At 40.2% G+C, this 25,205-nt stretch overlaps 1 protein-coding gene across 1 annotated transcript; it reads right to left on the reverse strand.

Moving 5' to 3' along the window:
- Positions 1 to 85: 85 nt before the first annotated feature.
- On the reverse strand, positions 86 to 25,205 carry TSPAN8 (tetraspanin 8). Its single transcript, XM_083839499.1, has 9 exons — positions 25,048 to 25,205; positions 16,386 to 16,455; positions 11,910 to 11,972; positions 9,139 to 9,267; positions 8,452 to 8,526; positions 8,259 to 8,366; positions 4,956 to 5,096; positions 2,975 to 3,058; positions 86 to 376 (listed from the first exon to the last, which is right to left on the reverse strand). Exons 2-9 carry the CDS (start codon positions 16,443 to 16,445, stop codon positions 323 to 325), a joined length of 714 nt encoding a protein of 237 aa, XP_083695625.1. The 5' UTR covers positions 16,446 to 16,455; positions 25,048 to 25,205; the 3' UTR covers positions 86 to 322.

A 25,205-nucleotide genomic window follows, 5' to 3' on the forward strand; every position in this document is an offset into this window, starting at 1 on the left:
TGACAGCCATGTGGACACTCTGCAGGGCGAGCTCAAACCTCAACATGACTTAAATGTTATCTTCAGACAAAATAAACTCATCAGAAACACAAACAAAGACGTTTATTGCAAATAAAATTCACATTCACATCATTAAATCCTACAAAGTATAAGGAGGTCATTTTGCAAATTGTGAAGTATCTGTGTGCACAGGAGGTGCTGTTTTCGTCAGAACAGCTGCCTGGGACATGCGTATATTTATCTGAAGGTGCCAAACCAAATATCCATCTATCTACAAAGGTTTTGATTTGGCTGTTGACATTGTTCTGACACTTCCACAGTTTCATTTTCTCTGGATCTGGCAGTAGAGGCTCATAGAAAACCCCAAACCAAGAATCTGGAAAACAAAAACATTTCTGGTATTACTTGGCAGTCCTGGAAATCCCAAGATACAACTGATACACAGTGGGAACATTTTGTTTGCAAATGTCTTGGACTTACAAGCAGGCTAAATCTGCTACGCAGAAGATCTTTTCCAATGTAATTCTTTAAAGAACATGACTTTAGTATATTGCCATTTTAATGAAATCGGTATGTACCACAGGTAAGATTGCAAATACAATGGAAAACTTTCATTTGTTTAAAAGATGGATTGCCTGTGCGGATGGGGAACGCTGTAACTCCAGGATTTTAAAATGCAGTTCTTAGCTGCAAAGAAGCAGCGAATGAAGCAAAAGTTCAAGAAACTCAGACAAAAATTCAATCTTTTATTTTCTAAGAAATTTGGAGGAATTTTCTGAATCCATTTCATATTCTAAGGGTTGCTTCTCTTTGAAATCTCTCTTCTTTTTGACTGCCACTTTCTCATCTTTAAATATATCTGTATATGCATATGTGTATATGTTTACAGATGTACATTTACACACATGTACATATCCCGCCTTTTTGATGAGCAAATGATCATGCAATAAATGTTTTATATTCATCAGTAATAAGATTGAGATAGAAACTCTGAGTCCACAAAAGAAGTTATTGCTTGAGATATAAAATTTGGTATGATCACCTTCTGTGGTGGGAATTAGTGGGTGAAATTCCACAACCTGTTACAGACAGCTGACGAGATCAGAAGGTCAGTAAGCTTCCTTCTGGATTTAAAATTAACCAGTAATCTTTTACCCAAAAGTGTAAAGTATTCAAAGGACATTTATGAAGCCATGAATTCATTTATTTAAGGAAGCTTCATTTATTTAAGGAAGAGATGTTGTGGAGTGTACAGAACATATGGGTACAGGTAAGGCAAGGAGATGGCCTCACAGCTGGAAGAAGCTGACTGGGCTTCCTTGATGTACCATGCCCGCATTTTCACCTGTGCCCAAGTGAAACTGGGCCCTTCTTTTCTCAGTGTCATTTCCACTAACAAATTGAGCTGAAACCATTTACAGCCCACAAGTGGCATGATGGAGCAGGCAGAGGGGGAAGGCTATGAAAGAGTACTTTTCCTTGTCCTGGCCTTTTTATCTGCGGTTTTCCAGAAGAGAGAGAGAGTTAAGCACGTGGCTTTTGATTTGCAGTTACTTGAGATGTCACAATATGTTAATATCTTTGGAAAGGCTAAATCTTTAGCAAGTGTAAATTGCCAGCTGACAATTTGTACCAGCTGAGGCTGTTATCCTCATATTGTTTACTCATTTTGTTTTCAAATATTTTTATGATTGAGAGAGGCAACCGCCACAGAATATGCCAGCTGGAGAAAAGGTAAGAATGATGGCCAATGAACTAAAGGCTACAACAAACACAACTACAATAACTACAGCAAAGTGACTTACAACTTACTTTCTAGATAGATATGAAATTTTACACTTTATTATATTTGCAAAGGCCTTTCTTTAATTATTGATATATTTCATTGATTTTCCCCATGAACTCTACATATAGGCAAGAGACCTGGCCTCCCATGTATAGCACCTTATGTAATGTGAAGCCTATGAGTAAGAAGTGGCCTGTCATCTCGCAGTGCTGCAGCTGCCTAACTGTTCTCTGCTTACAATTATTTTCCTGGAAGTGTACTTCTGAGCTGGGGCTCTAGCCCACTCTTATACCACAAGGAACAGTCCTCTGCCAAGGATGTTAAGAAGTTTTCGTTAGGAATAACAGACTGAACTCTGCACAGCAATCTTCGTCATTCTGCTTTTCCCTCAAACATTCATCTGCGGGGGGGCAGGGGAGGAGGAAAACCACATAGGAATAGTAAAAAGAATGAAAATGACCAAAGAAAGCAACATGATGAAATCCCCTGCTTCTTTGTCATTTTCTCCTAATCAAAGCCTATCATTCATCAAGTAGCTGACTGGATCACCTCACTGTTTTTTCTCCTCTCTTTGGAGAAAATTTTGCGTGATAGTCTTCAGTATATGATGAAGCAATTAAAATAAAGAGCTCACATGCTCTGCTTTTTTCACACACCGGAGTATATGGAGGAACACAGCTGTGCACTCAGGCACATTCAGACACCATCTTGATGGTTAAATTATTCCCTCTGAATAATGATTTCGAATTGTAATTTCTCCATGATAAGAATACGCAGTTTAGGGACCACAAAGTTTAACGATATGACTTTTTCCTCCAGCTAAGAAGAGGAGAAGAATGGCTACTCTGCCTCTTGTTTGTCTGGGTCTGGGAGTCTGCACACCCCTCCATCCACTGGGCTCACTGTCAAGTCCCAGCCTGGTTCCAGACCTGTTAAATCTTTGCAGAAAAAGTGCCATGTGATATGCTTATATAGGCAACAGGGTGGTCTGGTCCCACCTGAATTCCTCAGCTTGGCAGCTGTATGTTGTTGATAGGAAATAACAGTGAGATTTTAGCTAAGGTTAGAGGTGGTTCTCCCTTGTCTATTAATTGAGCAAGCAGGTGTTTTAATTCCACTCCCAGTGTATTTTTAAGTAGAACGTATGGCTTGTCAGCCACTAAATATTTTAATGGTGTATACTGGTACCTCAATAACTGCCAGTCCAAATGCAATCCCCATAATTATGAGCATATGGTCTTGAAGGTATTTGATGATCACTTCTTTACAAACCTGAAAAACAAGACAAAATGAATAATTATAGGTAAGCAAGATTATCCTAAATTTGTTAGAAACACATCCTCTAAAATATTTTCTCTCTTGCTCTCCATGTAAAAGAAAGGCTATTTGAATTTACTCTGGTTTGTTGCTAACAGACACAAAGAACACATTTATACGTATCTTGGGCCCTATGTCAGATATCTAGCCTTTGCCTTCACAAATATGAAGATGAATGTAACTTCATTTTCCACTAATCTGATCTTTGGGTTTGAGACCTCAAAGCCTATTATTAGAATCAGTCTCAACTAACGATATTTGGATATAAAACTTATATACTTAAGTATTAATTTTGACAAATGATTGGTGGTCTTGGCCTGGGACTGGGAGGAAGTGAGTGATCACATCTGAAGTTCTATGCAGAGCTACTCTCCTTTTTAATAAGTGCATACATCTGTTCTTATAACGCCTACATGTTCTCCAGGCATTGACAATATTCCTTTTGCAAACTGTAGGGAAAGCCAAGTACAGCTTAAATCCATCAAAACCACAATACTCTTCCAACACTACAACTTCATTCCCCCCAAATATAATGCGTAGTTATATGCCTTCACCATATTTCCTCCCTCACAATAAACACATGGGTCTTTTCCTTCCAGTCCTTCTAAAAACCTCTCATTTAAGCTGACTCAGAACTGCACTAAATTTCAAACCATTTTTCCTGGATCACAAGAGTTGAATGTCTTTACTAGCATCTAACACCACCATGAAATCTGTGCATTCATGTGAGCGATATCTTGCACCTGCAGTAATTTCACTGATGGTTTCTCATATGTCCTTTGAGGGTTTGCCTGAGGCCAAAAAGACATAAAAATGTGGCCAAAAAAGCCTCTGCATACATCTTATTTCCAGATCGGGTTTTGGCATCCTTTACTCAACCAGACTGTTCCCTTGCTTTAAAACAGTATTTGCTTCTGTGGGACTACGCAGGGAGGAAATTTGTGTTCAGAAAGGACCTGGCTAAGAAGCTGTGCATTTAGGAAAGTATACAACCAGTTTGGGATATTTGCTAAAATCTGCTTTGTACTAGATGCAGATTGGCAAACATCATACTACTAGCATTCTAAAAATGCAGGTATTATGTCTGAATTTTCTACTACTTTTTCCATATTTTTCTTGGTATGTATGGAGATAAATTTCCATATAAGAAAACAGATAAATTGTGAAATAAACGAGATTTCTGCTGCCATTCTACCATTTTTTGAGTATGCTTTTTTGTAACCATTCACCAGGCACTTTTGCCTTACTACTATATTAATTACCACAAGCTTTTCAAAAGGCCTGAGTTGTCGCAAATTACACTTTAAGTATGCTTCCAGGAAGCCTACCACATATGAGGTGCCTTACCAGTAGATCCTGTAAAATAAGCGTGTTTTTCTTCTAATAAAGGACTATAAAACTCAAGGGTCTTGTGCTTAATGCGTTTGCTTTTCATTATCTCTTAGCCCTATGGAAGCCTCTGTGTCAACATGTCTACCACCAAAATGAGCTCTGGCAGGAGCTTCATCTTCCACAGGAGAGCCAGAGTAGCTGGTGCGCTGCTCTGACCCAGAGGCATACTCTGACCCCAAAGCCATAATGGTAGTTTTCACCTGTAGTTACCATGCAGACTGGGAGATAATGGAGTGCACAGTTACAAGAGACATCCCAGGAGGAGGTAGCAGACGCATATTTCATGTATGCACAGTAATTTCACCACAGTTGGTGTGGGGGCAATGCTGGCTAATGAAGAGAAGGCAAAACTTTGTCTTTTTGGAAAGAGACAGAACTGTTGACTATGCCAGCAACTAAAGATAGCTCTGTGTTGAAACCTGTTTTTGGAAAGAAGAGCGGGACATTATATTTTTCTTACCGTTTTATAAACATATCTGTTGTTAGAAAGGATGCAGAGGTTTGCTTCTTCGCCCTTTGGTTCACACTGACAGCTACCAATAGCTGTATGAACATTGTTTCCCCAGTCTGCAAGCCCATTCACCAAACCACAGCACTTGTTCTGCAGGAAAAGAGGAAACAGGAAGATGAAGAAAAAAACAGTGAATTCCTGTTAGGGGAGTGAACGAGGGCAAGCCAAGAGGAACAACAATTTCCTTTCATCCTTTCCCATGTGGAAATTTTCCCAGATTGATACCTGTCTCAAATACCCTTTACATTTCAATACAAGTTATAAGACTGTGAGTGCACAAGGTAAAAAAAGTAAAATTAAAAAAAAAAAGAAGACAATTTTCAATATGCAGCACTCAAAAACCATTAATATACTGTAAAGCTAGTAATTGTCAGTGCCAGAATACAGCATGGAGCAATGCTGGGTATTGTGTGTTTTCAAAATCAAGTCTTCTTTCTGTGGCTTATACCTGCATGTGGTAAGTAACATCTACAGTAAATCACATCTTGAAAAGCCAGGCTGAAAAAGTAAAATTCAGGCACATAAAACTGTGAAATCTAGAAAAACAACCACCTTGAATGATGATTAGCCCTTTAAATTAGAAATGGACTGAGGAGGCCAGGGCTTCATTTGGGGTTTGTGAAACCTAAGCCAGGTGCAGTTTCACTTCAGGTTCCAATTTATTCAAGGCACTAAAGCTCAGGGGCGCAGACTCAGGTTTGCATCTTCCCTCTTTTAAAAAGCAGCTGGAAATGTTCATGTTATTTTGTATAAAAGCAAAGGCTGTGGGACATAATAAAACAATCCTGGTCTATTTAAAAATTAATAGAGTAATTATATATATATATATATGTATATTTTTCATTTTGCTCACCTTTCAATCATCCCTCCAGGTAGCTGCTTATTATATCAGGAGAATTAAGTTGGCTCAGAAGCATAGGACATAGCCGGAGGTAGAATGGAGAAGTAAAAGTGCAAGTAATATAAGCTACCTAAATATTGCTTCTCACTTTCTTTCCTTTCACACCAGCAGCCTTTAAAGATATAAGAATTCTTTAAGCCTACCCTAAAAACAGCAGCAGATACTCTGTGCCAATGTATAGGCACAGGTACTACTGGGAGCATGACAGGGACACACACTGTAAAAGGTGAAATCTGTTCTCTGTGTGATGTCTAGAATCAGGGTGGTGCTAAGTGTCTACCTTCTGGCACCTTGCAGGTGGGAGAAGTCAGAATAGATATAAGTACAGGGAAAACAAAACTCTTTTTTATTGCATTTCTTTCCCTGCTCTTACACAGTAAAATATGCATTTAATGATTTCATAGTAACACGATATTCTAAATGAAATACACTCCTGAAGTTTTTCTTATCCAATCTTCTTGCCTAAAGGGTACTGGACAGTTCTCAGCTGGGACACACTGAAGGAGCACCTTCCCTTCAAAAGGGAAAGCTGCAACGAAGGGGAAGGAAGCCTTCTCATCAAAGCACTTATGTAACAGTCAGTCTCAATTCTGGGGGACATTTGTAAAGGGAAACCATCCCCACAGTGGTGGGGCAGGCTCCTAGGCCCCAGGTGTCCAGCCAGGTGCAAAGACAGCTTTGCTCTGGAGGGGTACTAGAGCCGTTCTATGGAGCAGGAGCCATCCAGCTCTGAGGTAATAATTCAGTGAGGACCTGTGAAGGGATGACCTCAGATGAGGACAGAAAGGGATGGTGGGGATTATCAGAGTTTGCAGATTTTTATATCACCCTTTGTTTAGAAATAACATCAATAAAAGTCTTGTAAAAAAGTCTGGCATTGTGTCAACACCTAAGCATTCCCTATTTCATTTGTTTTAAAAGAAGACTAATTTCTGTAGGTGCCAAGTAACTCTATCTTCCATATCCTACTGAGAGGAAATAGAAACATGGTAGCTTGAGTGGGGAAGGAAAATTTTCTGGAGGTCAAGAAATGCAGCTGGGGCATTTCAGGCAATAGAAGAACTGGCCATCACCAATCCAAACTCAAGCAGAGGCCACTTTCTGTAAATGAAGATGATCTGGACTTTGGAGACTGAAAACTTTTTCAGTGCTTTCAAGAAGAAAGAGAGCATTGTTTTATATTTTATTCCTAACTTGAGACAGAAGCCTTTAAATCTTTAAATACTTCTTAAATAAGTTCATGTGGCTGAAGCTCTGAGGGGGCCCAGGTAGAGTCTGGAATAGGGGAATAAAACCAGCACTCCAGCCTACCCAGGCAACAACACCTTGCTCCAAATAGATGAGGCAAATTGCACCTTTTAGGTAGCCATGGCTAGAACAAAACATATACTTTAGAAAATGCATAACTTGCACTAGCATAACCAAAGCTGTGGAAGACTGATAACCCAAGCATCAAACAACAGTCTCATGGCAGTAGGTTTATGACCAAGAAGCAAACCTGACTTCCTGGGTCCTAAGAGCTACTTGAATCCATAAATCCTACCACACCCCAGAGAGAATTACAAGTCTTTGAGGTATACTTCCTCAGACATACGCACAAATGTCTCTAGTGAACCAGTCTGTTAGAATGACAAAATAAGCAAACATAAACACCATGAAGAGCAAATACAAAGACATGCAGAGTTTTTTAAGGCCCAATACAAATTACGGGGCTTTTAAATCCTATAGGCATGCTCTGCACACCTCATGAGCTCTGCAGTATTACTTGCCAGTGTAATGAGCCTATGGCCTCGAAGAAGGAATTGATAATCTCTTGCAATCATATCACAGAATAAGCGGACCTTTGCTTCGGTTGTGTTGATTCTTGTAAGAAATTTATAATTTCTGCAAGCACACCAAGGAATTTGTAATCACTGATGCAAACTTACGGAGTTTAAGACTTACAGATCTAGACAGCTATCATTCTATTTCTTCTACAAAAAAACTTTCAGAAAATCCTATTTAGAGTCATTGAGAATGTCTTCCTCTGTATGTATAGAGAAAGGGACTTTTTCAGACACAATTAAATCCACATCAGCAGATCTACTTGCATGTTTTGTGTCTTTGCTCCATTTCTCTCAGGAAGAGAATCTTCTCTTTTGCACAAAGAAATCATCATGGAAACCCCATGCTGTATCAAGGGAGCAGAAACCCCTGTGCAGCATTTTAACTTGTGCTTAAGTCAGACCCTCTCCCATCCCCAGGGAGTGAAATTCAAATCTATGACAGAGTAGCCGTAAAATGAAGCATAGACAAATGCTAGAGATAGAACAGATAGCAACAACCCCCACCCTTTGTTACATCGTAATTACCTCTGTCTGAAACTTCTGGAAGGTCTCTTGAAATTGTTTTGCTTGTTCTGTATTGCTTTGCAATAAATTAACACTGTCCATTAAAGTCGTGTTAAGGGATGTTTCAATCTGCAAGTGCAAATATTTTATTAGTTTTCAGTGGAGAAACAAATCTTTGGGAAGACTTGAATGACAATACAGAATAATACTGTACCTTAGATCTGTATACTGCTCCTAAAATACCTCCTGTGACCTGAAGGATCAAGATCAGCAGCAGTCCAATAAAAAACTAGGAAGAAACAAAAGGGAGATAAAATTAAAACGTATTTTTACCAAGTTGCTATCATTTCTTTAAAGTGAATATTAATCTTTCATGTGCTTCATAGAACAAACTGAAGTTCCAGTCAGTTCCAGTTTTTCCTTCTTTGGGGGTGAGAAAAGGGATGCTCAAGACAGAGTGTGTGCCTTAGTATCATCTAGTCATCAAAACGACACACTCTGGAGCAGTGGCATGATGGGCAGTGTGTAGGTGAGAGATGTTGGGTAGGAGGACAAGGAGGACATTCTGGGAGGACTAGCAAAGGGAGCAACTGGGAATTTATGAGATATGAGAAATGGGATAGATAGAGGGGGGTGACCGGTGGAGTGAATGTGTGGGGGAAAAGTTAGTGACATGGTCAGGGCTCTCTTGGCCCTGTCTTCTCTTTGATGAGACCACCCATCATTTCTTTCACACTTCAGTTCAGGAAGGGCTCAAGTGTGGGGTAAGTGATGACAACACATGCTCATAAGTAGGCATTTGATTAAATAAAAACAGTATCGTCATCTGATACTACCAGTGACTTTATATATCAATTGTATCTGTGGTCTGTTAAAGGTAGACAAATGTTCTTTTTCCTACCAAGAGCAGCATGCACCGGCTTTCCTTGATGGCACCACAGCATCCCAGAAACCCGAGGACCATAATGATGGAGCCCACAGCTATCAGCAGATCAACCCCTGCAAACAGGCTGTTGTCTATGCCCAACTCCTGAAAAGAGAGGAAAAAAAAAATCTTGCAGCTGCAAGAAACTCCCCTGAAAAACATCTGTATCTCCCAAAACAAGAAAATTATTTAATAACTGATAAATATACTGATGTGCAACCATGGAGAAATTCTGTTCCTTGAATCAACAAACCACTAACATCCCTTCTTAAACCTTTTGTTGGAGGGCCTGGTGGTGTCTCTTCACAGTCTTTGTCTCTGCACAGGATGAAAGTCAACTACATAGTAAATAAAAATCTCATCTTTAAAATAGCTTTCAGTTCATTTTCAGTTGACAAATCTTTGCTTTTTGCTAGAAGTAGCAAAATTATCTCAAAATCTCTCTTACATTAACCAAATGTTAAAGAAACAAAACCTCTGTCTGTCATTAGAAGTCCATGAATGTACTCTGTGGCTGTTCCTAAGAGAACATGTTTCTGAGTGATGCTGGATATAGTGTAGAAAGATATATTTTTCCAAAGCAGCTTTCTTTTTCTTTATTTTTGGGCATGATTTCTAATAATGCCATCAGAGATGAGGACTGTATTTTGATGTGTGGGACATTCAACTAAACAGTTCATATACCTCATTATTATTAAATATCAAATTATTCAGTTCCCACAGAAGGACTAAGGCCAAGGGCCAAAACAGAGAGAAATGTTCAAAGAATATTTTCCAATGTGCCTGGTGCCAAGATTAGCAAAAACGTCTGGAAGTTGTCATGTTTATCTTCTGATGGAAATTACAAAGGTATATAGACAAGTATAATTTTAGGAATATGTTGTTCTTTCCCCTTCAAAGTAGGACTGAAACTCCTGCTATTTATTCTTAGAAAGCTTTGTTCATCTACAGCCAAATCCTTATGGTCTCTTCAATTACTACTCAGGCAAAACATACATTGGATTTGAATGGGATCTTTGCCTGCAAAGAGGCAAAAATAGTAAGAAAATACTTTCAGTTTTGGTCCCAGTTCTTAATTCACAGTTTTTGTGGAGTAACAAGAGTCACTTCAGGAAGCCAGCTTGGGACACACTTAAGTGTACTTTTCTGAATAGGAAAGCTTTCCAAAAATAAGAATAATAATGGTTATGGTTTTCCAAGCTCCGTTGCACTATCTGAGCCATCATCTAGCAAGCATGGCATCTTTAGCTTCTGTAAAATGTTGATCGAGGAGTGAAACACATCATTCTTCTTCTTCCACAGCAGGACATGGCAGAACTCTCCATAATGACACATCACAATGTCACTGTGAACTGAGTTCTCTTACATCCATCCACTGCCAAACATGAGACATCTGGGACTGGCTAAGGGCAACAGCACCATCAGCCAAATGGAAGAAATATATAAAGCTATCTTCTTATTTCCAACATCCTTTTAGTTCCAGATATACTGAACTAAAAATTATTTTTCTTTACTGATGGATTGTGGTAGAGAAGCAGAGGAGCGATCAGAAGTTTTGCAGCTTAATCTAACCTAATCTAACCTAAAGGCTCAATATGAGAGCTGGAAAAAAATGCTTCTATGTAACACTTGATCATTTTTTCACTTCAACAGCCAGAAATACATTTTGGAAACTAAAGTATGCAAATTAAATTTTCAAATTCATTTACGTTTATGTGGTTCAAATTCAGCAAAAGAAATGCACTGCCTAAACCTCAGAGTCAGATTGCTCTTCCTGTTAGCATAACAAAGCATCATCATACAAAGATTGCACAGCACCTTCCAGAGGAATGGTAGAATCAGCTTCATTTCTTTATGTGAATGGAAAACATGCTGTAATTAAGATATCAGTGCCACTGGGAGCACAGCTGGCAAAAGGCTGGCAAGGCCCACAAGGCCAAAGAGCCTTTGCACCAACAGGACCTGCTGGTGCATTTATGCAAGATCAAGGGCTCATCAAGATTGTATTTTCTGTAGCTTTGCAGAAAAGGAAAGTCATAAAATCTGAAGTAATTTAATAACCCAGATAAAATCCAGGAGGGGAACTCAGGGATTTTTCTTCTCCCCTCCATGAAGGTTATTTGCATTATGTTTAAATCCTGAGTAAAGATCTGTTGTTCTTAAAAAATAATTCCATGAGTGAAAAAGGGTAAGACATTTTTAGGGAGTCACTGAAAATAGAAGAGAAAAAATCTTGCTCCCTTTCAAAGTTACAGAGAAAATAATTATTATGTTATTGAAGATAGTGAGAAAAGTAAAAATATTTCCTAAAAATACATAGAAGTAACTCTAGAAATATATACGACTATACTACTCTAATGGAGAAGGACACTGAAAAAACTAAGAGGCTCATGGCTCCTCTTTATTCTCTCTAGCACTGAAATCAATAACAAAACTATCATTAGTTTTCATCAGAGGAAAAAGAGACCCACATTTTAAAAAGAAATCACCGTACATCTGCAAGAACTTAGATTAGTAACACTGGAAGACACTTCTTGTCATTACATGTCTGTGCTTACATCGATCACTTTATCTGACTACCCGCACCATCTTGTTTAATCTTAAACGTCATAAAATACATCCATTTTTACCCACACAAACCACCCCAGTGAAAGCAGAACACATTTGCAGAAATTAAGTTGGGAAATTAAAGTCTATATAGTAGCTTCTGCATTTTACATGGGACTGATATTATCACATGAATTTACCTCCTGAGCATCTTTGCTAACACGTATCCATATAGAGACTCCCAAAATAACTGAACCACACACCTGTGGGAAAAAATAAAGACTATTTAGAAAGATCAACAATTTTAGATTAAAGTTCAGAATCCAAATAGCACCAGATGCTGGCCAAAATTCTGAAATAATTTCTTTGGCAAAATGAAAGCAACATGAATTGCTAGAGCACAGAATATTGATTCATATCCAGGAAACTTCATAAGGGTAGTTAAACCTTCAGTTATGCACCAAAGCCCTGATGTTTCTACCCCAGAGGAATCATCATTTCCTTGATGATTTATACATGTGGTTGTAAGTACACAGAAATTCTGTCAGATGAGAGACGACTATAAATTGCTATAGTATGTATATAACATGACTGTAAAGAACACTGTTTCCTGTATAATGGAAATGAAAGATTTGATAAGGGATGTTGGTACAACTGTTATTTCTAGAATTTTTCAGGACATATATCTTTAGAAATATTCTCTATGGTAAAACTATTAGGAAAAGTTCTAAATAAAGTCTTCCTGCTTTCTTTGTTGCAACAATATTTGGCCATCTCGAGCTATTAGAATATTCCTCCTGTAAAGTGCACATTGTGGTAGTTATTATTTCCATTATATTTTTACAGAAGACAACTTTAGTTCATCTTGTGCACATGAAAGATAAACATCTAAGTCTAGCTCCTCTGACCTGTCAGGGACACATATCCTCAGATGAGTTAAATGACCCATTGACACTACCAACTTAAAAAGAAGCCCAGAATGATTTGCTTTAAGATGTTGAAGTCGGGGTGGATGAATCCCAGATCCAGACATATTCCTTAATCACCAGTTGTTCTCCAGTTTTGTTGATCTTTGAGGTACTGTTCCACTATGCTCCAGCCACTGTGTTCCTTACCTTGTTTGTGATGATTCTCACACAGAATTTCTCTTTATTACCAGGTGTGGGAGACAGGTAATTTTAGAGGCTAATCATATGTAATTATGTGAGCAACTTGAGAGGACTGGTAGGAAACAGAAATCACTGAGGACCTAAGTCTAGTCAGATTCAGAATTATCTTCCCGTATGTCTTTAATTGTTAAGTCAGAAATGGCTCTAAACTGTGGTTATGAGCTTCCCATGAAAACTGGGACCTTTTAAAATTAAAAGAGTTATTTCTACATGTTTAAGATTTTTTTTCCTCAAAAATACTTTCCTGCAAAAAGGTTTCATATAATATTCATCATCAAAGGCCATAACGACTTTAGCAGATTATTTAATATGGAACACAGCCAGCCCTCAGACATGAGTACCACACATTTTTCTGTTCTAAGTAAAGCTCCTATAAGTACGTTTTACACATGAAACAGAAAGTTGTACAATCGATGACAGCTATATCATGTTATCAAATTTAACTAGAACTCCCCACTGAAATAATCTGAATCCCGCTGAATCTGCCTAGAAACTGATGGTATCATATGACTCTGTATTTGGGTCTTGTTCAGCAGCACTGTGTGAACCATGTGGCTATGCACCAGACAACGTGGGCTTGCTAATGTGAAAAGTTCCACTGAAGCAGCTATTGCTGCAAATCCAAACAGAATTTGGCCCACTGATTTATTTGTTATATAGGACCTCCCAAAAAAATACAGCACAGTAGTAGAAGTAAGTAAATCTGAATGTACAGGAACTTACCAATCAGATGGGGATGCTACAATATTTATTTCCTCCATTCAAAAAACCAAAGAATATTATTTTAAATTGAAGTTTCCACTATGGTATACATGTTTTAAATATAGAAAATATAATTGCTTTAGACTCATACAAACGCTCCATTTCAGTAAGATTTTAATGTTTTGTTTCTGTTTATTTTCATCATATACGAAGTGTACAAGAAAACACAAAGAAAATAATTGAAATTACAAATCAAAAGCTCTGTTCCCTAAGAGTCAAAATAGAACACTGCATGCTTGTTGCAGTACTCCATCCTAATTATTAGTTTTCCTTAAAATAAAATTTAGCTTTCTTTCACCAGACTGGAGGATGCAAAGCTCTGTGGGTGCTCCAGAGCCCAATGCCAGGGCTGTGAATTCCTGAGGGCACACAACTCATGGGGCCAAGGAGAGCAAAGTAAAAGCCACTTTGCAGATCTGGCTTAGCCTATTCCAGAAGTTAGACACTCAAGGATATACTGTAAGAGCTGCTAAGAAAAAGGCATAAGAAGACTAAAAAGCCTGTTCCTGAGGCCCTCAGAAGGGGGCAGTCCAGAGAGATTGCAAAGGGGTTAAAACAAAAGGACTCCAGATAAACATTCAGCCGTTGCTGTTATCTAGTTGAGATGAAAGTCACCTTTATTTCCCACTATCAGTTTAACTTTCCACCTGCCCAACTGCCTTGTGCACCAGGGAGTGGAAGCAGCAGCTGTGAAGACATCACTGCTCCCTGTCCTTTACCACAGCAATTTAATGATTTCCAGGGATTAGAGACGGGAGTGTTATTCAAAGAATTCAGATTCATTGTACTCCACCTTGTTGTGGTTTAACCCGGCTGGCAGCTAAACACCACACAGCCGTTCGCTCACCCTCCCCCCTCCCTCTCTGGGATGGGGGGGAGAGAAACGGGAAAGTGAAGCCTGTGAGTTGAGATAAAGACAGTTTATTAAGACAGGAAAATAATAATAACAATAATAATAATAATAGTGATAATGGTAATAGTATTAACAATAATAATGTGTAAGAAAACAAGTGATGCACAATGCAATTGCTCACCACCCGCTGACCGATGCCCAGCCTATTCCCGAGCAGCCGGCCCCCCACCCCGGCCAGCCACCCCTATATATTGTTTAGCATGACGTCAGATGGTATGGAATACCCCTTTGGCCAGTTTGGGTCAGCTGTCCTGGGTCTGTCCCCTCCCAGCTCCTGCTGCACCCCCAGCCTGCTCGCTGGCAGGACAGAGCGAGAAGCCGAAAAGTCCTTGGCCTGGTGTAAACACTGCTCTGCAACAATTAAAACATCAGCATGTTATCAGCGCTCTTCTCATCCTAATCCAAAACATAGCACCCTACCAGCTACTATGAGGGAACATTAACTCTGTCCTAACTGGAACCAGGACACACCTGCATGTACTGCTGGTTGCACCACACCTCTTCTTCCCCATCTTGGTAGTACTACGCCCCTTTCTTTAAAATAAGTCATTATAACTGCATTTGTGTCCTCCTCTGTCTCATCCAGGCTGCCATATGCACAGCAAATGCTCTCAGCATTTTCTTCCCCAGAACAGAGTGCAGATTTTCCTGCCTTTGCAAAAACACGGTCTTGGGAAGTTTGTTCCATGCTGCTTTTTTCCTGAACTCTCAGGACTCCTCCAGGATCACATCCTGGGTCTTCTCCCCAGAAATCCATGCAGCCCCTGGAGGCTTAGGCTGCCATATACTTTCAATCTGCCTTGGTAGAGGTGGAGGAAGAAAAGTGGGGGCCAGTCCTGACAGCTACTGGCCTGTTAGGAGTTTCTTTGTGAGGTCCACAAGAGATCAAAGAATTTTGCTAATTCTTCTCACTTTGGCTAGCCACAAAATTTCTACGACTACTGTTTGTGAACCTTTCTGAATTCTATCACCTTTTCACTCAGAATATGTCCCTTGAGCCAACAGACATACTGGGGTTAGCAGTTTTGCATCCGGTTTCAGCGAACCTCTGGTGAACTTGACAAAATTATAGTAGGAAAGCTGACAGTGAGGCTGAACCATTACAGAAATTATCTTTAACTCAAAGCTTTTCAGAGCTTCCAGGACCTGAAACTCTTGCAAACTAGCCGAGATATGACAAATAGGCGAATAGGGTTCAAGTTACTCTCAGAAAGCTGCCTGCTGTCCTGTGCTGGGCATAGGGCAGGAACCACCTTCCTATGTATGCTGGAGAAAGCTGATCATTTCAGTACAGCTCTTGGCAGCGCTGCCAGCCCATACCATTTTCCAAAAATGTACAGTCAACCATCAGAAACTAATTATGACACCGAGCATAAAGCTAAGAACCACAAAGAAGTATATGAAAACAATTTATCAATTAGGAGGCTAAAAATACAAGTGTATTTTCCTATCTTCTGTTGCAATTACACTTTCAGGATTATGCAGTTTGAATACAAACAGGATACAAAAAACACAAGAGAACAATGCACGTTAAGATAATGTAGAGTCTGTTATCTTCTGGCTGAAATGAGTGATTTCCCTTGACATAAGGGGCACATTGCAGGCAGGGAGATGGAGACCCATCTGTTCTACTTTTCAATGTGGAGGGAAGGCTTTTTTGTAAGAAAAATACAAAGGAAGGGCAAAAATTAAACATTCTCCTCTCCCTGATTTAGAACCATACTCTGGTTCCATTTATGCTCTATTTTATTTACAATTTCTTCAGCTACAGCATTTGGATAATGTTGAACACATTTCATGCGTCACTAATAACAATTTAAACACCAACTTACCCAAAATAAGAAGTTGAAGACAAACATGGAGTACTTCATGCAGCTGCTTACACCCGCCATTTTCAAGAAGCTGAGACAAAAATGAAAATTGCAGAAGAACCTTTCTTAAGGGTTTGACCTCAATAGAGTGACTGTTCCTGTTTCTTCAGGAAATGTCTCAGACCGCATCAAATACACTGCACTCTGCTACTAAAAGCAAAAATTGTGACCCAGGCATCTACAGTTATTTAAACAGTTTAGCACAGGTAAATATTAACCAGAGCACTGGGGAAGCAATACCAGGTGTTATCACTGAGTCTCCAGACTCTCCTTGCGTCTTTGTGAGGTGTGCTTTTTAATGGTGCTGTTAGTCTCGTCCTACACCCTGTGAGTAAATAGATGGTGCAGCAAGAGCAATAGTTTCAAGGGGAAGGGAAGTTTTACAGATGTGCTTCCTTTATGACAAGGAAATTAATGCATTTCTTAATGTTTTTAAGGTACAGGATTTACTCTTTCATTGTCCACAGATCATTGCCAAAATTCACTCAGTGGTGTTTGCAGTCCCACTGCAGACATTCAGACAGAAAAAAAGGAGTAAGTTTGTCTTATCCCCACAGAAGAAGGGTAAGGAACCTGCAGCGATTTTCTCCCTCTTGCTGTCTATTTTTATCTCTTCCTCACCAAACCAGCACCCCAGGAACCTGAGCACCATGGTGCACAAAACAGCCTGCCATGCAGGCTTCCTAAAGTGCTGTGAGCCCCAGCACAGCAACCACAGCTCTGGCGTGAGATTCAGGATGCCTCCTGGCAACGGGAGCTCCATTTGTCCCAGAAGGCAAGGCAATAAACCTGTTTCATTAGTTTTGTTTTATGTCTTGTTTGTTTTCTTTTGTGCTCCTCAAACTAGAAATCGTGAGGGGAGTATAAAGGTATAATTGCTCTGTCTTTTCTGTCAGCCTGTTTTCTGGAGAAGCCCAATAGACTAGTTCTTGGAGGGATGAGGGTCAGACACAGGTTCCCTTGGGTTCATCATAAAAAGGAAGCTTTATTTTGCAGGTGAGCACAAATGATTTAAACAGGGGAGATTAAGGACTTGCTGGACGGATGTGATTTATTAAACCCCTTTGCCCAAGCCCAATTTTTAGCCTTTTACTGTTGGTTCTCATTCTTTGATGCTGCTGTCTGTATTTGAAAAAAAAAATAAAGGAAAATGTTAGTATATAACACACCTGTAGATGGTGACAAAAAGATGTGACTTAGAGCCCGGATTTTTTAGGATCCGCAGGAGAAAAAAAAAATCTGCACTAAGAGCTGTTTCCTTTGGTTGCTCTCTAACCTGACTTTTAGTGAAGGTGTGATGTTGGAATCCCTTCAGTTGCTTTCTCTAATTCTATTAAAAAAGATGCAACCATTCCCACTTTTAAGAACTGACTTTATACGTGCCTTCAACTTTCTGGGCTCCTTTTGGAGTAACACTCTTCTTTTCTAACCCTAGGAGATCGGCTGTCTGACTAGTTTATTTCGCAATATCCACATCCACTCTGAATTTGAGAATGTTCCTAAAAATAATTGCACTCATGAAATACAGATTTTGTAAGGATTGGGAGAAACAACTGTGTGGTATGGTTTAGATCTAAAGCACTCAACAAATAAGTAAGTTGAGAAACGTGGGTGTCTTTATGGAGAGATGCCATAGTCACAGATGAACCACAAGAAGAGTTTAAAGGGCAATATAAAATTGTATGCAAAGGGCCATGAAAGGTAATAAGAGAATCACAGATGACACAGGACTTGAACAGGTAAGTCTGCAGCCAGACCACGCAGTTGTAGTAAACCAAGGTTGTTGTAGGCAGAGTTCAGGAACAACATTTTGTACCCAAAACTGCACAGCTCTAAGTCGTCATGCACGGCAGGTGCTCATTAAAGAAGTCTTGAGTTGTAGCATTGTTTTCTGCAAAACACTTAACCCAGGCATTCAGGAAGAGATTTTGGAGATAAATGGTGCAAGGGTTGCAATGCTGTAGGAGGCAAGGACGAGCATCCACAGACTGGCCCTGCATAAAGAGCCAGTCTGCAAAGACTCGGTGTCTGCAAGCGGCCCACTTGCTGTCCACCTCCCCGCATCACTTCACAGCACCGCCACGGAGGGGGCCCCAGTGTGGTACTGGAGGACCCAGGCTGCCCGGGTCAGGGACCCCCATGTCGCTTCTCCTCAGCATCCATCAGGAGGTGCAGGACCAGCACAGCAGAGAATCTGGTTCAGTCTAGGAAATTTAAACAGTGGAGGACAGACACGATTTAGGTCTGAAACCTGTTTTCATTACAATTTATACTTACGGCTGTAGATGCTGAAGTAATTTCCTAGAACTGCTAGGATATTCTTTTTCTTTCTTTTTTTTTTTTTTTTAAATCTGTTTATTGAACATTAACCAGAAGAAAGATTTGGTAAGATCACAGTGCCTCCTAAACTATGAAGAAAATACCTACATTTTACATATTTACTGATCTCTTTGGAAAAAGCAAAAATAGACCTTTTTAGGACCTGGTAGTTGCTCCTTTCCTAAGATGGGAAATAGGAAATAATATCAAAATTAAATATATATCCTAGTGCTTCCCAGTGTGGCTACCAAATAGAAACACAGTATGTGAAATTACCACAATTCCTACATGTTTCATATCTATATTTAATAGTATCTGAAGTAAAAATGTCATCTAAGATTAAAGTCATACAACCAGTTCCCATCAAGTGACAAGTTTTCAAGTTAAATGTTCTGTACGAGTGACTGTTTCTTATTTTCTGGCAGCATGGTGCTTTTCTATACATCTTGGAGAAGAAGGGAAGAAGGGGGACTGTGGCATGGTTCACGTTTGCGGTTGTGCCTACAAGATGAGCTGCCTGTTCTGCAAGCTTATGCAGGTACTTGCAGAGACTGGTGAATGACAGCAAAGGCAGGAGAAATGTTGCCTGTAAATCCTTACCAGTATTTGACTGCATATGCAAAACTGCTCCTGCTACCTCTCCGCTAGCTGCTGAGTTGACTGGATATGCCATCCTGGCCTCATAGCCCATGGCACAAGCTGCTGGGAGGCAAAGCAGCTGTGAGCCCCCGTCCCTTCTGCCCCTCCTCGTGGCACTGTCGGCGCACAGCCTGGGTGCAGCGCAGGGTGGGAGCCTCTGACGCAGCGCCCGGAGCTCCTCGCCACCGTGGGGGAGCTGTGACAACGTGCAGACTTTGCCCTCTGCGTCATGCAAGGGAGCAGGCAGCGACAGGGATATTCTGGTGGAAAAAAATGACAGTATACCTGTCACGGACCCAGAGTAAGGCACCTCCCCTTTGAGACTTCCCAAGAAGCTACAACTTGTATTATAATGCTTTCATCCTCCTTCTCCTCCGAGCTCTTCCTCACTTTGAGCCATTCTTCCTGGGCATAGCATCCCAAAACCAGCTTCCCCAGGCCTCTTTTACCTCTCCAAGCTCTCTTCTGCACATTTCTTTTCCTGCAATACCATCCTCACAGCTCTCTGGGTTTATGTATGAAAGCCCATTTTCTTCTAAAAAATAATAGACAAAAGCATATGCAGATGTGAGCGTCTCATTCTGCTATGTGTCTTTCCTCCTTCTCTCCAACCTAAAAAATTCTGCCTTTTTCATCTTTTTCTACAGCCTTCAATTCCCTTGTGAGGTGCCCCTCTATGATCAGGCCAAGTGACCAAAGCCCGTATCAGGCGATTCACCATGCAGCCAGTTATCCCGCAAGGTCCAGACTTGAAGAAACAGTTTATATGTGATAGCAGCAAGATATTTGAACAGTGGGATGTGGAAAGTGAATATAAAAGTGTGTTTGCTGCTGGAATTACTGTTCATCACGGTGACAGAAGAGAACGGGAAAGGTGGGTGAGAACTGATTGCAACGTGGAGCTTGCAGCCTGAAATAGATCAGTTGATCTCTGGATCCCCTGAATCAGCAGGGACAGTCTATGGAGACTGTGCAGAGTCTGATCTCAGGCTGTTGCAGCACCCATCCTTCAGCAGAAGGGATAACTTATCTCTTGCAACCTCGCCTGCTGCCCTGAGATGCAAAGTTCCTTTCCATTCCCTCACAATGCGTTGCTCACCCACGCCAAATGAAACGGTGCTGCACGTCATCAGTCTTGACAGCATTTCTAATCGGGGAACACTGCCTAAAGAAGAATTTTGCAGTCCAAATGGTAGGGCAATCACATTCAAAACAATGGAAGATTGGAGCTTCTGTTTTTGTCCTTGGAGGCATTTGCAATACTGGGTCTGACTGAGGTTGCAGTCAGCCTTCTACGCCTCACATCTTGAGTTCGGCTATAGCAAATAAGAGATCTTACTGCAATACCTTAAGAGCCAGTAATACCTCAGTTATAAAACTGAAGGATAGTCTTGTCTGACTCTTAGCAAAATACTACAGCACCTTAACAGGTCATATTTATGGAGAATTGTTTTATGTTGTAATATATGCAGTACTGACTTGGACAGCGAGTTTATACTCAGCTTACAGAGTCAAAAACTTACAATTCTTCACCCTCATTTTAAAACAGCCTTGAGATGAAGGGTAAGGGTGGAAAGGCAAACAGAAATATGCCTGGAAAGTCCAAAGGCTGAAGAAAAATTAGAAGAAACAAGACAACGGTATTGTGCTTAATCATATGAATCTTACACCATTCTCATGATTTTCAGTAGCTGACTTGTGATGGACAAAACTGTAAGCAGATACATTTTTTGCAACTTTTTTTTTTTTTGTCTGTGATGTGTTAGATAACTATGGTTGAGACCAAGACTGATCCTACAGCTGACCACATGATAAAGGAAAAGATATGAGGATATTTTCAACCAGTGTTAGGCATGTATGTGGCTGGTTGAGTCAGCTGTCTAGGGTGTTTTCACAGCTTCTGCGGATGACTAGGTACTGCTAGAGAATGATTTATGTTATCCTAAAATAGAAATGAAAACAGGCCAGACCCACAGCAGCTCAGCAGCACATACCCCCAACTACCCCAGTTCCAGTTTAGAGCAAGCTAGAACCCACCTGGAAAGTAGTCCTCTGTGCTCCTTCAGTACCAAACAGTGTTGCTTTCTTCTCCCCACTCTTCTCCTCCTATTACTGCACCCTGAGCTGCTGTGAGGATAAGCAAGTTGCTGCCCAGAGCAGGATCTGGAGCTCCTTGGTTTCCAAAGCTCTATATGAGTGAACTGGGCTGCTGTTAGTGGCACAGTAGGAACAGGTTTCTCACTTGTTAGAGCTCTGCCTTTCACTTTTAAGTGGTTAGTGCTCATAGTCACTAACAGCATAACCTCTTTTTTTCATGATGACTATGTTCCTTTGCACTCCAGCCAATAAAACTGTAAACTGTTTATATAAATGATACATCCCAACACAAGTTGCTGAGCAGCACATCTCAGAAGAAGCAGTAGCCTGACCATCAAAGCAAACCTGGATGTCCAACCCATGTCTGTACACTCAGGAGCAAGAAAATCCTGCTGTGGTCCATACCGGTCACAGCTCTGGGCTAGGAAATACGTCGCTGGGTTAACCTGATGATCTCCCTTCTGCGTGTGGCCCGGTTAAAGGTGGCGTGGAGATAAAATACCCCTCACCCCAGAAGGTGCTCTCTGGACCAGGACTCCATGTGAGTGTGTTGGCCAAGAGGTCAAGGGTGCATCACTCTCTCCCTCTGACCAGACTTTTCATGTTAGCATTGGAAATGTTGTCCCTGGCGAGGAGAGGGAGTTTAAATGGGGATATGTCTCCACAAAAAGGTTTCTGTTCTGACAAAACAGTTTCATCAGAAAATCCCCAGCCAGCTCCAGTGCTGGACTCCTATCCAGGCGCTCTGTGGCCTGGTGCCAGCATCGCTCATATGTTCCTGCTTTAGCAGGGTCTAGTATCTCGAACACTCTCACTTCCCCTAAAGCAACAGCTCTTCCACAAGAAACAAACCTCGTGCAGCAGGTCTGCCTCTGATCCGCTCTCCTCCCAAAGGATGCAGCCTCCTCTTCCCTTATGCTGCCAGTTTTCTCCTAAGTCTTTCATCTGAAAACTCTCTGAAATGCATATTTTTAAGCTTTCATTGATATTTGGCTCATATTAAAATAAGAGAAGACTGTAAGTACAAAAAAACTCACTTATCTAACCCACACATTTCTCTTTCCAACTCACCCCCTCCCCAGACCTTTTCATTCACCACTAGCTTTCTTGGCTGCAAAAACATCCTTTTTGCTCGTTTACGTATTTCATGAACTAAGCTGTTCTTTTATGTAAGGCTCATGTCAGGGATTTCCTATTTCCCAGGGCCTGGTCAGAGTTTATTTCAGCTAAATGTCACTGGGTTTTAAATATTCTGTTGGTTTCAAAATGAGTTCATCATGGATTAACATGCTAATCAGTGACAGTAAGGGTTTCACTATCTAGCCTGCAAGTGTATTATCAAACTTAACTTTGTTAAAGAAATCCTCGCTAAGGAACCTATACTGAATATGATTTTTGAAGGTTTGTATTATATAGGTAGGTCCCAACATATGGGAGCTGTCACTAATGCAAGAAGTGGTATTTTTGACCACTGGCATTTTCAGTATATCTTGAAACTACCTGTACAATAAAGTACTGATCACTGTGAAGAAAGATGCCTTAAAAATAGAGAGAACAGCCTTTGCTAAAGAAGAATCAAAAGGCTTCAGATGCATCTTAAAGGTATCACCTTATTTTTCTAGCAGGGTGGGGGAGTGTATCCATGAATGTTTCTCCTGGAAAAGGACATGCATATTTTATATTCAGGTCTAAACACCAGGAACTTGATTCTGATTTTGTTTATGCTCATGTAAATCAGAAGTTGTTTATAAGGCAAGTCACTGTCAGTACAGATTAGAAACTATATGTCTAACCTTTCCCCCTGCCCTGATCTTTACAAGGGAAAAGGAATAAACCTGCCAGAAAAATGTGACACTGCCTCTCTGAATTTTCCCTGCTGTTGTGGATGGGAAGAGTCATAGTCTCAAATGATATGAGGGCCAGACAAGTATTCAGCTGTTTTGTGATCCAAAAACCAGATACTAATAGGTTAGAAAATAAAAACTACCTTATTCTCTTGTTATCTTATAGACATTAGTTATGCAAATATAGTATCACTATATAAATGCTATAACAATACTATATACTCATCTTTGTCCTGCAAGTGTTACAACTGTAAAAATGCTTAAAATCATTTTGAAGTTTCTAAATGTCTTACATGAAGATTCTACATAATATGGGCAGGCAAACCATGTGGTCACCAGTTATGTTTAGAATTAGTACATAGGAAGTACATAACATCTGTCATGAAATTTTGCTCCAAAAATGCAGATTTGATATTTTATTTTGACAAGTGTATTTCCTCTATTCCAGGATCGTATGACACTCAATCCCCACTTTCACTGAGGCGTACCTCTGTTTGGCAAAGTAAGTAAACACATACAAAAATTAAAAAACAAATGTAAGTAAGCAAGCGTTAGCTTTCAACATTATTAATTCCTTAAGTCTCATTTTGGGTAAAATATCCATGCTCTGAAAGTTGAATGGGAGCTTCTTTATTTTTCTATGGTTGCTGTAGACAGAGTAATGCTATCAAAATAACACTACACAACAAGTGAGCTACAGGCTTCACATCCCACTGAGACTCAGAGACCTTCTGGGACTATTCTACCAGATGTGTGTAGTCTTTTTACAGTCTGGAGAGGCATTTCCATCAACCCTCATCTGCTCACTGACCTTCACAATCCTACTGACATTAAACTTTGCTGGTCTGCAGTGCTCTGTGGACACTGGAGTCTCTTCTGCTTCAGATTGTTGCGTTGCTTTTTTAGTTTAATCCCCCCATACACAATCCTTTCATTTCTGCCCCTGAGCGCTGTTTTTTACAAAGCTTGAATATGAAAATTCTATCATTTGCAGACTATAAACGTTTGCAAAGAAAACCCTCATATTTTCATTCCCACTCATCTTTGTCCCACAAGTGCTATTCATTTATCCCCTATATACATAAAAGGCTCTTTTCTTTTCTTTTTTTTTCTTTTTTTTTTTTTTTTTCTGTAACTGAAAGGACAGGAAGAGAACTGAAGAGTATTACTGAAAACTCTATAGTAACTACCAAATAGCAGAGTTAGCGACTTTACCTACTGGCAATGATCCAGATTTGTTACTCGCACATGTGCAATTCACATTTGTACCAAAAACTAATTTCCTACTGAAGCCATTGAAGAAAGATGCTGTAAAGAGCCCAGTCCTCGGAAAAGCCAAGAAGCCCATGCTGAGGGACTGCTGGCCTCCCAAGACTGTAATCAGAGCTGAGAGTGCTTAGCTGCTTTCAGAGGAATCTCGGTACCATCCAGCACTAAGCTCCAAATGTTAACCACTACTGTAAAAATAGTTCCCTTTTTTCAGCTGGGATTACCTCCGTTCGAACAGACAAGCACATGAAGTTACAATATCACAGCAGTAGATAAATGTTGGCTGTTGCAAAAAGATTATTCTCTTATTTAATGCTACAAGAAGTGTCCAAAACACTCCTTTACTAAGATAGAAAGGAACAAGACACATACTGGAACTAACCAGGGGCTTTTTTATCTGCAGAAGTTCTGAGAGACCACCCCAGCCTTTCTGAGACCCTGATGTGCTTACTCACTTGCTCACTGGTCCTGTTAACTCATTCTGGGTCAAACAGTGCAAGACCAGAAGGGATGAGCGTTTGAGGAAGTCTCTGATTGCCTCTGTCCATGAAGGAATCCAAAGCTCTGCACACAGTTGTTCTTAGAGCTGACTCTGAAACTTTGAAAATCTGCT

The sequence above is a fragment of the Anser anser genome (assembly GCF_964211835.1).
Source record: "Anser anser genome assembly, chromosome: 1".
Taxonomy (NCBI): domain Eukaryota; kingdom Metazoa; phylum Chordata; class Aves; order Anseriformes; family Anatidae; genus Anser; species Anser anser.